Source organism: Lepidochelys olivacea, assembly GCF_965140295.1.
Source record: "Lepidochelys olivacea isolate rLepOli2 genome assembly, chromosome: 7".
NCBI lineage: Eukaryota > Metazoa > Chordata > Testudines > Cheloniidae > Lepidochelys > Lepidochelys olivacea.
Window position 1 is genome coordinate 62,030,230 of NC_140417.1, and position 17,312 is coordinate 62,047,541.

At 41.3% G+C, this 17,312-nt stretch overlaps 1 protein-coding gene across 5 annotated transcripts in view; it reads left to right on the plus strand.

Moving 5' to 3' along the window:
* Positions 1–17,312, plus strand: part of ADK (adenosine kinase) — a 549,228-nt gene that overhangs the window by 261,074 nt on the left and 270,842 nt on the right. For all 5 annotated transcript variants that reach the window (XM_084634813.1, XM_084634817.1, XM_084634815.1 and 2 more), the window contains one exon: positions 15,362–15,534. In XM_084634813.1, the coding sequence (XP_084490939.1) occupies positions 15,362–15,534 (173 nt within the window). The remainder of the gene's footprint in view (positions 1–15,361; positions 15,535–17,312) is intronic.

Sequence of the window (17,312 nt, forward strand, 5' to 3'; positions counted from 1 at the left end):
ACAATTTCTAGACCTTTATCGTTTTAGTTTAGTTTGCAGTTTCTTGTGTTTAAATGTGTTTTTGCTTTGCTTTTAAGTTTAATGAATTTATATCTGTGCAAGTTTTTTATTACCACAGATTTTATGCGGTATAGATGATGACTATATGGAGTACCAAAGACCTACTACAGTATTATGATTTTAGCTCCAAACTAATTTACATAGATTTGGTTAAAAATTCAGGCTGAGTACACATAGCACAAAGCATTGAATTTGCAGGATTTACAATTCGCATATTTTGTAGTCAATGAAAGTAAGATATGTGGTCTTTGGCTTTTCCAGTATGGCTGAAAGCAGTAACTTCCCTCAAAACATTTACTATTAGTAGTTACTGAATTGTGCTGTTGATCATACTATGTTTAAATTTAATTTACCGGTAATTCTATAATAGAGTAATTGTTTGAGAAATATATTTAATTTAATGTACTATTGAACATATTAGGATTGGGATAATCTATGATGGAATTACTCAAAAGAAGAGGAGACTATTTGTATACTTCGTAATTACCCAAGAAGAGAGAAATTCTCAGATGATGCATCTAATAATAGATCATGCAATTTGAATAGTCTGGATGTATCAACCAGAAGTATTCAGGTTAATTACTTAAAAGTATTGGACTTCTTCCAGTATAAGCACAGATCAAATGAATATCTCACAATTTAACAGAGTTTTGGCAACATCGATTATCATTTTATTTCGGGCACTGTTTGTGGACTGCCACTGATTCTGATAGCCGCAGAAATTTGCACAGCTTTGAGAATTAATTCTTTCTTGGTATTTCCTCTGTGTGATGGGTTTTTCTTTTTCTTTGTTTCTCCCCCTTTTTCCCCCCCCCATTTTTGTGTCCGCTTTCAACTCTTATTATTCCTCCTCCCCGTACAGCCACCTTCTGATACTTAACCCTTGTAGTACAACTTTTCTCAAGATTGATGCTACCCAGCTATAGTAAAAATGGTCAGGTCAGGAAATCTCAGGTTTGTGAATTTGGAGGTAAGGGCAATCCTGCATTTTCATCAAGACCCTTTTCCTCCTTATGAAAAGGCCTTTTGTTAGCCACACCATCTGATCTAGAGGACTGAACTGAAAATTAAAGTTCTATAAATGTCACAATCACGTAACAGGTTTTGCTGTTTGATGATCTGAGATTCATCTTGGTCTCTAGCATCTTCTATTATCAAAAAGAAAAAATGTGGAGGATTGTTCCCACCAGATGACGATTTTTTTTGGTTGGGGGTCCAAATTAATTAGCATTTTGTAAAATTAAATTCTATATTTAATTTTTTTAATGGAAATGCAATATAGGTTGCTATCCTTATCCCTTTTTTACTGCCTCCCTGAAAACAGGGAGTGAGGGGAAAAGAAAACTAGTTGAAATATTCCCATTTGAATTTCACAATGGGATGACTTCTGGAAGTTGGGTATTTTATTTTTTTTTTTTAATATAGAGTAAACGTTGTCTCCATATTTTAAAGAATTCTTCAATTTTATTCTCCAACATGCATAATACATTTCCATAAGTGTAATCTGTACTAAATGCCAAATCCACAACTTTTTCAATGACCGTGACAGTTTTCGTGTGTCTTATCATTTATTATCATCATTTAACATTCACATTGTGGTTGTGCCTAGAGGCCATCCAGGTTGAGGCCCTGGTGTGCCAGGTTCTGTTCAAACATATACTTAATGACAATCCCTGTACCAAAGAATTTACAATTTAAAAAAACAATGGGGCCCTATTGAAATATGTTCCTTTAGGATCACCATTAATAAATTACTGTGTGCCAAATGGGAAAGGATGAAATATATAGGGACAGCTACTGGAAATGATTCTTATCTCATTGACATCCTGTATTACTCAAGAGTAACTTTACTGAAGTAAATAGATTTACAGCAGTGTAAAACTGGACTAATTGAGATCACAGTCAGGTCTGCTGTGCATTCCAACTTTTCAGGCAAAACTGAAAACTACAGTACATCTTAAAAAGTATCTGACTTCAAATGTTTACCTCACATTGCTGAATTCCATGAACTTTTCAAAAATACTAACTAGATCAGGGATATAAATGTCCACAGAAATATTTTTCTTTGGATCTTCTGTGTTTCTTTCCCATATTATTTGTTCTTTATTTTGAAATGGGCTTTTGTTAATCTTTCTCTTTTTGTAGAGATAAAATGAATCCAGTGATGAGCTGCCAAAATCTTATCCGGTTCCCTCCTCACCCCACGAGGGGGTCATGGCCCGCCCCCCTCCCGGGACCCCTGCCCCATCCATGCCCCTCCTCTGTCCCCTGACTGCCCCCAGAACCGGGCAGGCAGGTCTCATGGGCCACCGTAGTGGGTGCCCACTGCGCCCTGCTCCTAAGAGCCAGAGGGCCCTGGCGGGGGGTGAGGTAGCGAGTCCTGGCGGTACTTACCTGGGGTGGCTTCCAGGAAGCATCCAGCAGGTCCCTTTGGCTCCTAGGGGCGGGGTAGTGAATTTGTGGGGGGGGGAGAGGAGGAGGAGTGGCTGCTCCCTGCACTGATATCACATCAAAAGTGGCGCCTTAGGCGCTGACTCTGTGGGTGCTCCAGGGCTGAAGCACCCACTGGCAGCTCCCCGCCCCATGCCCGGCCCCAGCTCACCTGCACTCCGCCTCCTCCCCTGAACACGCCGCCCTGCTCTGCTTCTCCGCCCTTCCTGCGAATCAGCTGTTCGTGCGGGAAGCCTGGGAGGGCTGAGAAACAAGCGGCGGCTTCACGCTCAGGCCCAGGGAGGTGGAGGTGAGCTGGGGCGCGGAGCGGTTCCCCTGCACGCCCCCACCCTCCTCCCGGTTACCTGCTGCGGCGCGGGGGGCACTCCTCGCGTGTGCCCCCACCCCAGCTCACCTCCCCGCCGCCTTCCTGGGCCTGAGCGCAAAGCCGCTGCTTGCTTCTCAGCCCTCCCAGGCTTCCCGCGCAAACAACTGATTTGCGGGAAGCAGAGTGGGGGAGCGGAGAAGCAGAGCGGGGTGGGGTGGAAGCGGAGTGGAGGTGAGCTGGGGCCGGGCGTGTTGTGGGGCAGAGAGCTGCCGGTGGGTGCTCTGCATCCACCAAATTTTCCCTGTGGGTGCTCCAGCCCCGGAGCACCTACGGAGTCGGCGCCTAAGGTGCCACTTTTGGCCAGTTGTTAAATTTAGAAGCCCTTTTAGAACCAGTTGTCCCAGGACAACCGGTTCTAAAAGAGCTTCTAAATTTAATAACCAGTTCTAGCGAACCGGTGCAAACCGGCTCCAGCTCACCACTGGATGAATCTGATCAGGCCTGATCCTGGTGTCGCTGTAGTCAGTGGCAAAAGATCTGATCCAACTCCTATTGAAATTCAGTGGGAGTAGTTTTTTACTTCAGTCGGGGTTGGATTATGCCCATAACTTCCACTAACTTCCTTCAGTGCAGGATCAGGTCTGCCATGATGCAAGATGTGATTATGTGAGGTACTGCGCATCTTCAGCTCCCAATGAAATGAGTTTGTAACTATGAGCAATCAGCAATTGCACAGAAATCCACTGAGAGAGAGGATTCCTGCTAATTTTTTCCATAACAGTTTAGTTATTCTTTCTGTGAAAATGGTTTGAATTTGTCAGAGATTTGATCTGCATGCCAAGGAGTTCTGGGAGTCCTAATCATTCCTTTCAAAGGTACATAATTATAGGTCACTTCTTTTGTCAATTTTGTTAAAATCCTTTTTATTAATTTTTAACATACCAATATAATTACTCCAGTGAAGGAATAACAGAAATTAACAGTATGAGCATGAATAATTCTGTTATACTAAACAATTATAGTCTGCTCTTTTCTTGGGTGTCTTTGGAAACAGTTATGGCAAATTGCATAGTGAAGAGGTCAGGGTTCAAACAGTTGGCTTCCAAGAGCCATCCATGCTTCAGATTCCTAAGTTGAGGGCTTGATGTGTTTTAGCAATACATATTTCTCATCTCAGTATTTACTGTGTCATTCCTTCAATCTATGGGCTAGGAAGAAGAGAGAGAATCCTTTTCAGGCCTTCTTTAATTCAGAGGCCCTAGCAGCCAAGTCTGTATTTTATGGCAAATAGAAGCATTTTCAAATTACAGATCCTGGGAAAAGATATGGTCTTGTGTGTCCACAGCACTTTTTGAGATGTTAGAGATGAGGTGGGCAACAGGGGAAAGTGAGATAAAATATAATTCCTCCTTATTAGTTGTCTGGGCATCTATAACACATCTCAGTACAATAGAACCTCAGAGTTATGAACACCAGAGTTACTAACTGACTGGTCAACTACATTCCTCATTTGGAACCAGAAGTATGCAATCAGGCAGCAGCAGAGATGGGAAAAACAAACAAAAATGCAAATACAGTACGTAAAATACACGTTTACGGTGTTAAACGTAAACTATTAAAAAAATAAAGGGAAAGTTGAAAAAAGATTTGACAAGGTAAGGAAACTTTCTGTGCTTGTTTCATTTCAATTAAGATGGTTAAAAGCATTATTTTTCTTCTGCATAGTAAAATTTCAAAGCTGTCTTAAGTCAATGTTCAGTTGTTAACTTTTGAAAGAACAAACATAACATTTTGTTCAGAGTTACAAACATTTCAAAGTTATGAACAACCTCCATTCCTGAGGTGTTTGTAAGTCTGAGGTTCTACTGTAGTTAGACATACAAGTACTGAATAAATAGACAAATACAGTTCTCACCTTTCAATTGTGCAAAAACTTGACTGGGCCCCACCCAACTCTGCTCATTAATCCATATACTTTAAAAAAATCAAATAATTAACTGAGATACAAAATGGTATTAGTTTTTTATTTGAGTGGATGATACTAACCACCCTTCATCTGGCTTTGGGGGAGGGGAACACACTACTTTTTTGTTTATTTGGGCAGCATAAGGCATCGTAAATCATCCGCTTAAGATGGTAAGTTCTTTTAGGTGGGAGCACAACTGAAGCAGATCAGCATTAGTTTTTAAATATGCAAATAAAATGCTTGTGAAAAGTGTCAGAGAGCCCAGAGGACTAAACATACATCAGTTTTTCGCAATGTCCTCTAAATCTTGCTTTATTGTAAACTCTGTGTATAAATAAACCTGAAGACTTTTTCTTAAAGGAGGCTGATTATTTTAAAATATAGTTATTGTTAAGCAGTGATTAGGCAAATGCTTAAACTGGACAACATCCTCACTGCCTTCATTCTCTTGTGTATGGAAGAAAAATACACCAGAAATTAGAAACTAGCTTTTCTATAATCCCTCCTCACCCAACAAAACCAATTTTTTTAAAATGGCTAGGCTGGGTGGAGTTGCAAAAGAAGAACTGGATTGTGAGTTCAGACTTAGTACAGTAAAATGTTTTATCTGTGATCTGCAACTTGTTGCTCTGGCAACAAAAATACATGAATTTAAAGAGGAAAATTTTCAGCATATGGGATTGATAAAATTGCAGTGTCTTTCTGCTCTTTCCAATTCAGGAGTAGGATTATCATTTGCCAAATTCTTATAATTGTCACACATTCTTTCTAAATGAAATGTAAATTGTATATTAAATTGTTATGTTTATGAAAATGTATAATAACTTAAAAATTAGTCAAAAGAATGTTCTCTAATAGTTCAAGCACGCATAAGCTAGGGCTTTGATTTGACAACAAAAATTACTTTTACAAACTATGTTGCTTGAGCTTTACTAAATGGTAAATAGTTTAATGTATTGGGAGTTCTTGACAGCAGATGAAGACCTGCCACTTTAAAGGCTCTGTTGCCTTAAATGCTTTCTAACTCCAGTAGTCAAAGGCTGTTAAGCTTTAAGTGCTCTGTCATACTTACAGGCTTTTATAGCAGAAGCATACAGCAAACAGCAATGATGATGGAAAATGATGGCAGGTAGACTTAAAACACCATAAAGCATAGAGACAATTGTATGTAATGCCTCAAATTGAATCCGTTTTGAATGAAATGATCAGCCATATGCGCCACCCTTATGGACCCTGTAAGAAGAAGAGAAGAAATGTACCCTATTGCTAACTGTGCATGAAATTGCAGTGTTAGGAGATATTGACCAGATGTTTCAGTCTCAACAAATAGCTTGTTATGTGACTGAGTGAAAATCTCTCTGCTGCTTTGATCACTTACACCTTAAGGGAAGAAGTAATTTAATAGAGGCTGTCAAAGTTCATCAGTGTCAATAAATTTTGCCTTGACCTTTGCCATCTGTTTTTGATACTGTTGCTGATAGAAGTTGAGAGGCAGATGTTTACAGTATGAGGGAGTACTGCTCTTTATGAAATCAACGCTACAGAGAGCAATGGAGATCCTTTCACTCAGACTCTTTTGGTGTGATTCAGGTGTTGGTATGTGTTCATTCAGACTGCACAGCATTTACTGGAGGTGCAAACATGGCACATTCTTGCATTCTGAAAAGTAAAGATGACTTTTTGGGGGTTATAGGTGTGCTTTTTCATATATTTTGTATCATTTTAGTCTGTCACAAAGAAATCCTACATTAAATCGTATTTGTATTTGGCAGCGGTGATACCTGTCCTGGCAGGTTAATTGTCATTTAACTACTTTGTACTTAAACAGTGCCTTTCATTGGAGAATTTGAAAGCATTTTTCAGACACTTACCACACTTCGCAATGTCCCTGTGGAGCAAGTATTATACCTTTTGTACAATGGGTGAGCTGAAGCATGCACAGATTGCAACATGCTGATGGTCAAATAGTGAATCTATGCCAGAACTGGTAATACACCTCAGAACTCTGAAGTCTATACTTGTTCTCTCACCTTTATACCACACTTCTTCCAATAACAGCAGATACATTCTGTAGTTTGCAATTACACTTTACCAGTGGTTCTCAAACTTTTTTTTTCACAGGCTATTTGAAAATTGCTGAGGGTCTTGGCGGACCTTTTAATGATCTTTCCAAATGTTGTTTGTACCATTAGCTAACTATTGTAAAGCGCTTGGGATAAAAGCGCTGTATAAAAAAACCTTAATAATAATTAACCTTTTTTGTTCTACAAATAAAAGCTCACGATTCATATTTTAATATCTGTAGTCTTACCTTTCTAATACGATGGATGTGCCCTCTCTCCCCCACCTCAGCAGCCCCCCAAGCTGGGGCTGGGAAGGAGGGGCGTCTCTCCCGCTCTCCTCTGCAGTAGCAGCCCCCCGAGCTGGGGCTGGGAAAGGGCGGGGCGGGGGTCTCTCCCCCGCCACAGCAGCCACAGAGCTGAGGGTGGGAAGGAGGGCCATCTCTCCCCAGCAGCCGCAGTCCTGGAGCTGGAGAAAGTGGCCTTGTTCTCTGGCCACCGCAGTCCTGCATATCCCAAATTTCTCCCATCCCCTCTTCTCACTCCACTGCCTCCTCCCACCTACCTCCTATTCCCCCCAAGGCCACCACCTCACCTTACATGTACGTCTTCTTCAGGGTCCAGGCTCCTAAGTAGTGGAGCCGCACCTGTGCAAGTCAACTAATTAGGTGGGTGGCCCTTCATTCTCTTGTGTGCAGCCACCCAGGTGCGCACCTTAGAGGGAACTGTCCACGGACCACCTGAATGGAGCTTGTGGACCACAGTTTGAGAACCTCTGCACTACATGGCTAGCTTTATTCCTGTGTTGTATTCACTGCTTTGCTACACAACTGCTGTATGACTTTGGGCATGTCACTTAACATCTTTGCATCTCTTAACGTATCAGTAAAAAGAGTCTACAAGTTAATTCTCTCAAGTAGCTTAGTTAATGTTAATAAAGCTCTTTCAGCTTTCCTTAATGAACACTGGTATACACTATAAATGCCATATTCTGGTCCCTGCTGTACAAAGGGCTTTGGAGTATTCAATGTATGCATATGTTTTTGCCAGATTCATACAATGGTTTAGTTTTTACTTCAATTTTTTTCCTTACATTAATGGTCTTCTAAGCTGAGTTGTGATAAACCTCCTTCCTACATCCTTCCATTTTAAGTGTTCATAACAAATTATTTTCAAAGGGACTCTCCATATTCTCACTATTGAGAGAGATGCCCAGGGTGCAGCAGGCTGGTAAAACAGCCTGAAAGTAGTGCCTTTTGGGACTCTTTTGGCTCTGAATATTTTGCTGATGAAGGGGCTCTCTAACCTCCTCTGAAATTCTTTTCACATGCAGTTGTGGGTAGACCTGAAACTTCTAGCCTGTCTCCATTGACCTTTGTCAGTCTTTCTATTGATTTATTAAAAAAAATGGTAAGTGGTGGTTAAGATAGCTAATGTTAGGTTTTAGTAAACAGGTAATATATTAGCTAGTTTTATAGTTGTCGAGCTCTCTGTGCTCACAGGTGTGATTTGCAGTTCTGACAGGATCAGATATGGCAGATTGCACAGTGAAGAGGTCAGGGTTCAAACAGGGCCTTCCAAGGGCCTTCCATGCTTCAGATTCCTAAGTTCAGGGCCTCACATGTCTTGGTGATACACATTTCCCATCTCAGTATTTTCTGTGTCCTTCAACCCATGGACTAGAAAGGAGAGAGAGAATCCTTTTCAGGGCTTCTTTCATTCAGAGGTCCTAGCAGCCAAGTCTGTAGGTTTTAAGCCAGCAGGATCTTTGGGTTTTGTGCAAGGCCCTAAGAGGCAGTCTCCTTTTCTAAGCAGGTTCTAAGAAAACAGCTCCAGGATCCCTATTGACCTCTATTTCTGGATTTGGAGCAAAGACAATCATGTTGGGTTTAGTGACTAAGATTCCATTTACTGCTTACTTCAGAGCAGAGGGATACAATGCTCCTAGCCGAGTACATCAGTTTCTAAGAACCCAAGATTCAAAAGTGCAGCACTGAAAATTCCTTCTGCTTAGAAGGAACATCGCACTAAGGAGAAGGCTTCAGATGCTTCATGGTAATGTTGCTTGAGGAGACTTTCAGACCTCTCTCTTCAGCTTTGATATGTAAGTATGCTAATAGCTGCAGCTTCAGAAAGATTCAAGAACTCAGTCTGCATTGGCTGATAAAGATCAAAAGATGGATTGCATTGACAAAAAGATGTATTTATCAGTCTCTTTCGTCATCAGGATTGCTAATATTTCCCAGATACCAATACCATCTAAGGGACAAGATGGCTATTTGCTCAGAAATTGTCTGAGGATTAGAGTAAACTTGCTAATGCTGTAACTCTGAAGAGCTGTTGGTGCAGTCTGAAAGCACCAGTTGACTATTTAGACTGTTTCTAGAACTGTCTCCTCAAGATGACATTCCTGTGTAAGGTCTTTAAGATTATCTGCTGAGACCCAAGAGCAGAAGACCTTCCTTTTGAAGGCAAAGGTCTCTTCACAATGGAGAAGCTGAGGAAAACCAGTTCAGTTGCTCAATCTCTGGGTCTGTCTTCACCTGAGAAATGGAGGCACTGCTCTCCACTACCAGTGTCAGACGGTAATACCCTGTGCTGTTTGTACCCTCCTCTAAGGTGGCCATACCAACAACAGCAGAGGAAAGCCTTTCAAACAAAGACTAAAGAGATATGATCTGGTTCATCTTTCAACCCAGCATCCTCATTCTGGAGAATTTAGGCCATATGGGATATTTGAGAGCCACAAACCAATCTTAAACACAACTTTGTTTCCCTTTTCCCTACTTTTAGAGAATAATAGTCTCTGTTGCACATGGCATGAAGAGGAATTGCTATGGGTCATTGGGCTCTAGAGGTCATTCATAAAAGACTGTGTAATCTAATTTGACTCTGACACTTCCCAATATGTTTTCAAGGCTCTTTCTTACAAGACAGTGGTGAAAGACAAAGTGCAATCCTTCCCGCAGTTGGGAGCAATAGAAGAAGTCTCTATGGAATTTAGGGGAATAATAAAGGGCACAGGATCCAGAGATGTTTGGGAAAGTTACACATAATCATCTTGGAGCAGTGGATAAGGAGTAGGGATGTAAATACCATTTAAAAAGCTAACTGTTCAAACTATTTAAAATATTTTGTTTAAATGGTTAACTGATTAAGCAGCTGGGCGCAATCTGGCTGGTGGCAGTGCTGGCTGGGGCCGATCCAGCTGGTGTGTGGGTTAACGATTAAGGCAGGTAAACCAGTAAGACTAATGCTTACCATTCAATTGGTTAACATTTTACATCCCTAGTAGTGAGATGGGCCCTCAATCCTTCTTCCTCAAGATTCAAGAAGAATTGTTCACATAGTCTGTGATCATATGTACTAAGCAAGGAGGGAGTTGATTCCAAGCAATTCTGCAAAGTGGGAGTAGTTCATTAGAAACTGTATTTATCATGTTTAGCAGGTGGTTTTCCATCTTGCAGGAAGAGACAGTACTCTTATGTGCCAGCTCAACCAAAGTCTTCAAAACCAACATGAGTTGTCTGTGAAACAGTCAGTAGTAGAGTGGATTTTCCACAGTGGGGATGTCCAGCCAAAGACCTTAGTCTGGACACCAAATGCAAAAGATTCTGCTCATCAGGAGGCCTAGAAAATCATTCCAAAACAGTTGTTTTTCTCCTGGACTAGAGAAGAGCCCACCTCTGCACCTTTCCCTCCCATTCCCTTCATATCAAGGAGTCTTTGAAAAATCATAGGAGGTAATACTTATTGCATCAGCATGAGAGGTATTCTGAGTTGCTTCAATTGTCCTGGTTCTTACGAATTTCACCGCAATTATTGTCTGGGAAGAACAGATAGATAGATCCAGCATCCAACCCAGAATCTGTTCACCTTGCGGCTTGGGCCATGGGACTTTGACGGCTCCGGGACCATGCTGCTCAAAATCAAGTTCATGAGTTCCTGACGAATTACAAGAAATGATCTTCTCCTGCTTGTTACTTTCACAATTGGAAAAGGCTTTTGCTGTGAATAAACAATATTATCTCTCCAATTTCAGTCCCAATGTAATCAATACTAGAAAATTTTCACTCTCCACTACCTTGTCCCTATCCTCTCTAGTAACGTATAGAGGAGCTCTTTCAGCTCATCATCTAGTACAGAGGTCCCCAAACTATGAGGTGTGGATGAACATTCAGGGGGGCGCAGCAGGGCCCGGGGAGGTAGCGCCACCAGCCTTGCTCTGGCCCCAGCCCGCCCTTAGTCTTGGCCCCCAGCCGTGGCTTCTGCTTCCAGCACCAGCCACAGCTCTGTTCCTGGTCCCAGGCCCATCCCCAGCTGTGGCCATAACCTCGGCCCCCTTTATCCTGTCCATCCTCCAACCCCTGCTGCAGCCTGGTTCCTGGAGTGTGGGGGTGGGTATGGACAGGGTAAGGAAGGGGGGCGTGACCATGAAAAGTTTGGGGACTCCTGATCTAGTAAACAGCAAGTGTGTGTTCAGTCACTCTACAGTGAAAGACCCAACACCAACTTGGGACCTGAACTTAGACCTCATAGGGTTATTGAAGCCCTCTTTGAAACCAATGGCCAATTGCATTCTATTTAATTTCTCTGTGAAAACAGCATTCTTTATTGTCATAACATTTGCAGGAAGGGTCAATGAGCTTCAGACTCTTATGGGTGACCTTCATTTTACAGTATTTCATGAGGATGAAATTTTCCTTCACCCTCATCTTTCCCAAAGTGTTGACGATTATTATGAGAATCTGGCAATAAATTGTCAGCATTCTTTCCAAGACCACTTCCCATTGAAAGAAAGCTCAGTTACATTCATTAAATGTGAATAAAGCATTTCTACTTCAGTAGATCCAAAGAATTCAGAAAATCACCCATGTTTTTCACTGCCTATAATAACAGGTTTCAGAGTAACAGCCGTGTTAGTCTGTATTCGCAAAAAGAAAAGGAGTACTTGTGGCACCTTAGAGACTAACCAATTTATTTGAGCATGAGCTTTCGTGAGCTACAGTCTGCTGCAGCAGTTTCCACGGCATGCATCCGATGAAGTGAGCTGTAGCTCACGAAAGCTCATGCTCAAATAAATTGGTTAGTCTCTAAGGTGCCACAAGTACTCCTTTTCTTACTGCCTATAATAGTGGTTCTCAACCTTTTTACCAGTGTGAGCCACATATGCAGCTCTCTGTGTTTGTTATGTGGGCCACATCCATACAATATATATACTTCCTATATGGCCCTGAAGATGTCACACGGGTCCTAGCTGTGTGCTGACTGGGCTGCAAGTGGCCCACAGGCTGAGAATTACTGGCCCAGGGAACTACTTACCCTAATAGTTATCCTATAGCAGGGGTGGCCAACCTGAGCCTGAGAAGGAGCCAGAATTAACCAATGAGAGTTACCAAAGAGCCACAGTAATATGTCAGCAGACCCCCATTCACTACCCCCCTTTAGGGTGACCAGATGTCCCGATTTTTGAGCCTTTTTCTTATGTAGGCTCCTATTTCCCCCCACCCCATGTCCTGATTTTTCACATTTGCTGTCTGTTCACCCTACCCCCCTCCCTCCCTTTGCCTCCTGCCCCCTGCAATCAGCTGTTTTGCAGTGCGCAGGAGGCTCTGGTGGGGCAGGGGGAGGAGCGAGGGCATGGCATGCTCAGGGGAAGGGGCAGGAGCCTTGGGGGAAGGGGAGGAGTGGTGGCAGAGCAGGGGGTTGAGCAGTGAGCACCCCACAGCACATTGGAAAGTTAGCATCTGTAGCTCCAGCCTCAAAATCAGTGCCTATGCAAGGAGCCGCATATTAACCTCTGAAGAGCCGCATGCATCTTTGGAGCCACAGGTTGGCCACCCCTGTCCTATAGGGGTAACTATTAGGGAAATGTCATCAGTGCCCAGCACCCATCCAAAAGCGTCAGGCTTTACATTGGAAGAGTGTTATAAGTTAGCAGTGTTCTTATGCTGGCTCATTGGCGAGATCACCTTAATTGTATGCCATAGACATATTCTTGCCAGACCTATGGCACTCAGTACATATGTTTACTGAGATTTACTCTTTCAACTTGTGTAAATCTGCCACAAAGGCAAAGTAATATTGCAATCCTTATTTAACTAGCACTCCTCAACCCACCATTTTTGGGAGGAATATCACTACTAGTTGAACTCGCTAAAGTGGGAATGTGCAGAGGTCACGCAAAGAAGAAACCTTTCAGTATGTGGAGTTTTTTGGGAAAAACCTCTGCACAGTCATGCTGCCAGTCCACGGTCCCCTCTTCCTCAGAGTTCTGTTGCTGTGCCAGGCTTTGAAGTTCATGTGGAAGGAACTGAGGCAGTGAGCATGCCCCACCCCCTTTTCATATGCATGCATCTGGAATGTTCAGAGGTGTGCGCAGGCCCCTCAACAGGCACCGTCACCTGAAGAATCTCTGCTGTATCATGGGCACATCTCCCAGTAACAGGAATGCGCAGGCTCATCTCAAAGAACTTCAGTAAGTAACCTTTATTTCTGATACATCAGGACACCCATACTTAAACTGAAAATGAAGACTGGTATAGACTTGAATCCATGCAGGACCTAAGTGTTCAGCCACCCAGTCCAGAAAATGTTTTTGACCTCTCCTTCCGAAGCGGATTTACCTGGAGTGAGAGAGAATGACATCCTTGGAAATTGGTCCTCAGTGCAACCACTCTGATCACCTGCCTGCCAAGGCCGGCCTTGATTTGAATATTTGATGGCAAGTTGCATGTTTAAACTCAGTTGACCTGCTGCACATAGTCAAAATTGTGGCATTGTAGCATATATACTTTTTCATAAAGATCTATGATATAGTACATGAGTGGTGTTAATGCTCCAAGTTTGATCAGATGGTATATAAGGATGAAAAAACAGATACGTCGTTTGCTAAAATGTGTTAGATCCTCAAGGGGCAGTTTGTGAAATTCCACAGGGATTTTTGAGGAATTGGCAGGGTTCATAAAGAGCGGATGCTTTAAGTGCTGTCCATAGTATACCCTGCAAATTCTAGTAATCTGTGAGAGTAAGTCACACTTTTTGGCAGAGAACACAAGATTTGAACCTGTCTCCTCTTATTAACATTGAAACTGGTTCCCTGCATTCCATAAAGGAGCGTATGGTATTCTTAATCTTATAAAATAATCTGTACTGCTTTCCCCTGCCTTCAAAGATAGTAAACTAATCTGTCTGAAAGAGTTCAACTATTGGTTTTATAAAGTATTCTGTGTAACGTCTCAGTCTCTTACATAAAAAATTCCTTATTCTGTAAAGGTTCAGTTACTTTCTTTATTAATTTAGAATAAGAACAAATAGGTCTGCATAGCTCATCAAAGATACATTTTTGTGTGTGAAAAACTTCTGTTGCTCCAATAAAGATACCACATTTTCAGTTTTGTCCACTTTTTCCTAATTAGTGAAGACTTTTTAATGTGAATAAAGCCCTTTTTTCCTCTGGAACTGAATAATAATGGAGACATGACTAAGACTGTATTTCCAGCTCAGTTACTTGAACTTTCTACAACCCACAGATTTGTAACGGAGACATTATCATTTATTTAAATCTTGATTAGGAAACAATTATAAGTGGGGGTTTAGCATGCAGTAAATTCATGTTGCCTTTAATTCATACTGTAGATTGAGTGGATAAGCTTACTGATTTTAAGTAGGGGGAATTATAATGACTTCAGTTGGTTGACTCATGACTGCCAGGGTAGAGTTTTGTATTGTTTCTTCATGACATTTATTATATTTTTAGGTCACTGGCAGTTTTATCTTGTGGTTAAATTTTATTTTTCCCATTTTAGCACACAACACAGAATCAGTTACAGTTGATTGATATATCTGTCCTTCTTTTGTAAAGAGAAGCTTTGTGAAATAACCCAACAGTTTAGCAGCACTACACAGCTATACTCTTTATTTAAAAATCAATTTGCAGAATTGCTCTGAGTAAAGTTCAGGACAGAGATTTTTACATATAATTTACCAGTGTGGATAGGATAATTCCCTTATTTTGCATATAACTGTTAAATACAAAGGGTTATTTTCAATGCTAGTTGCATTTTTAAAATCTATATTGTGAACATTGTAGACTTTCTATTTTTTCAAATGTACTGTCTTCCTCTGTTTTGCTCTTCCATTTGTGTTTTGTTTTCTTCTGTTTTGCAATTACTATTTAAAAAAACCACACAAAATCCCTTTTAAGTTCTTTTGAGGGAACACAGATTCACTGATGTATCTGATCTCACAGGCAAGTGATTTTTTTTTTTACAGTACGTCATTATATTTGAATATAGTATCAGAAGGACTCATGAGTTTTACTTCAATTTTGAATTATTAAACCCTCAACATTATTCTATGTGAATCCTTTATTAACCTTTCCTGAGTTAATGTATCTAATACTTTTTTTTAAAACCTATGGCACAGAGTATGTGACCTGACTTAGAAAAGAGGTGGAAAAAAGTATATATCAAACATTCTCAGTTATTTGTATTTTTTTCTTCTTTCCATCGGCAGTGGATGATCCAGAGCCCTTACAAAGCAGCAACTTTCTTTGGGTGCATTGGAACAGATAAATTTGGTGAGATCCTGAAGAACAAAACTGAGGAAGCTCACGTGGATGCTCATTACTATGAGCAGAGTGACGAGCCAACAGGAACTTGTGCTGCCTGCATCACTGGTGACAACAGGTCAGATGTCTTTCCCTAGAAGTTTTTCTTGTTCTGAAGGATATGAGTGCCGATAAAATAGAAGTCTACCTTTTGATTTGGAATATATTTGCGATATTTGACCTTGAAAATGTAATATACACAATAAAGATGCAGTATTAACAACAACAGTTATTTGGGGAGTTGAGGCAGGCTGGCTCTTCTATTTTTGTTTTCATGTTCTGAGTATATAAGGTGCGTGACAATGGAAGGGTGTTAGTATACTAATCAGGAGTCCGGCGGCACCTTAAAGACTAACCGATTTATTTGAGCATAAGCTTTCATGGGTAAAAACCCCACTTCTACAGATGCACATTCTTCTCTGTGCACATTAACTACTCCAGCCTCACCTTAGTCTCGAGAGGCAGGCGAAGCAAAGAGGATACCCCCCTATGCATCTAAGGGAGGTAAAATATAATTACTCAAGCCAGAATTTGGCCAGGACATCAGGGTTAATGCCCCTCCCTCTTGTGCCCGCTGTTAACATTGTAGTGTTTACTATAAGTAAATTCAAGATACAGCTTCAAGGTTGAGACACAGGGCCAGACTCACAGCTGGCGTAGGTGAGAGCAATAATTCCACTGTCTTCAGTGGAGCTGCCCAGTTAGTTACACCAGGTCTGAACTCGGTTCAGTGTCTCGGTTCACACCACTTCCACAGCCATTGAAAAAGGAGCAAAATATTTCAGACGGGCAACGTAAGCTGAACTCTGTAGAGTGTTCGGCACCATGGGTGGCCAATAATCGAAAGTAGCTTCTTGTTACTGAGCCTTAAACTCTGTTGTTCTAGACAAAGGACTGTGTACAGGAAAACCTTGGGAGGCAGCGGTTAATCTCAAAGTCCGTCTGTTAATTGTAGATGAAAGTTGATTGGCACATCACTATGAGTGATGAAAAATATTAATGTAATTAGTGTATTTAAAGAGGGTAGATACCAGTTAATCAGTCCAGTGCTGTCACTATATGGAAGGATGAAAAGTGAGATATTGTTTGTCACTGATGTTCACAAGTCAATATGAGAACTGTAACTCAACAGAGGTGAGTGAGACAATGAATGAATGATATCCTGAAATTGTAACTGAACAATTAGAATAAGCATAACATTGAACTATTCACTGCTATGTGTTTTATTTGTATTTGAGATTTTTATTTGTTCTTATTTTAATTGATCTGTATATCATTGAAGTTTCACACTCATGACACATTCATTTGTCTCATCTTGTCTTAAATTAAATAGTAAGTGCTTCATGACAGGGACCATAAATTCCAGTTTGGCTGTACTGAACATTGTGCTATGGGACTCTCATCCTGATTGGAGCATTTTGGGTGCTACTGCAATACAACCAATCAAAAGGAAGAGTTTTGAAGAAGAGAATGAAGATAGAGTAACTCATTCTGAGCATCTTCTTGATTTTCTCTGCACAAAAAGGTTTCCTCTTTACTGTTGCTGACACGTACTGATTTTAATGATGGTTGCTGAAGACTTGAGATGGCTGTTATGCTTTCTGGAGTGACTCACGACCATGAGTACCAACCTCAGGGCAGACTGTCAAGAAGCAGGGCAGAGATCCCAAACCCGTTGTATGGTCTATAATGAGATTTCACCAATGCAGTAACAATTGTGAACTCCTAAAGCACTATGACAGTCTTACTATGGAGTCAGACAGTTTCCTTGGGCATTCCAGTCTATCTTGCCACCCAGGCAAGCTGGACTTAGTGATGATTGCTATATTACCAAAGATCACAAAAGATTCAGGTTCC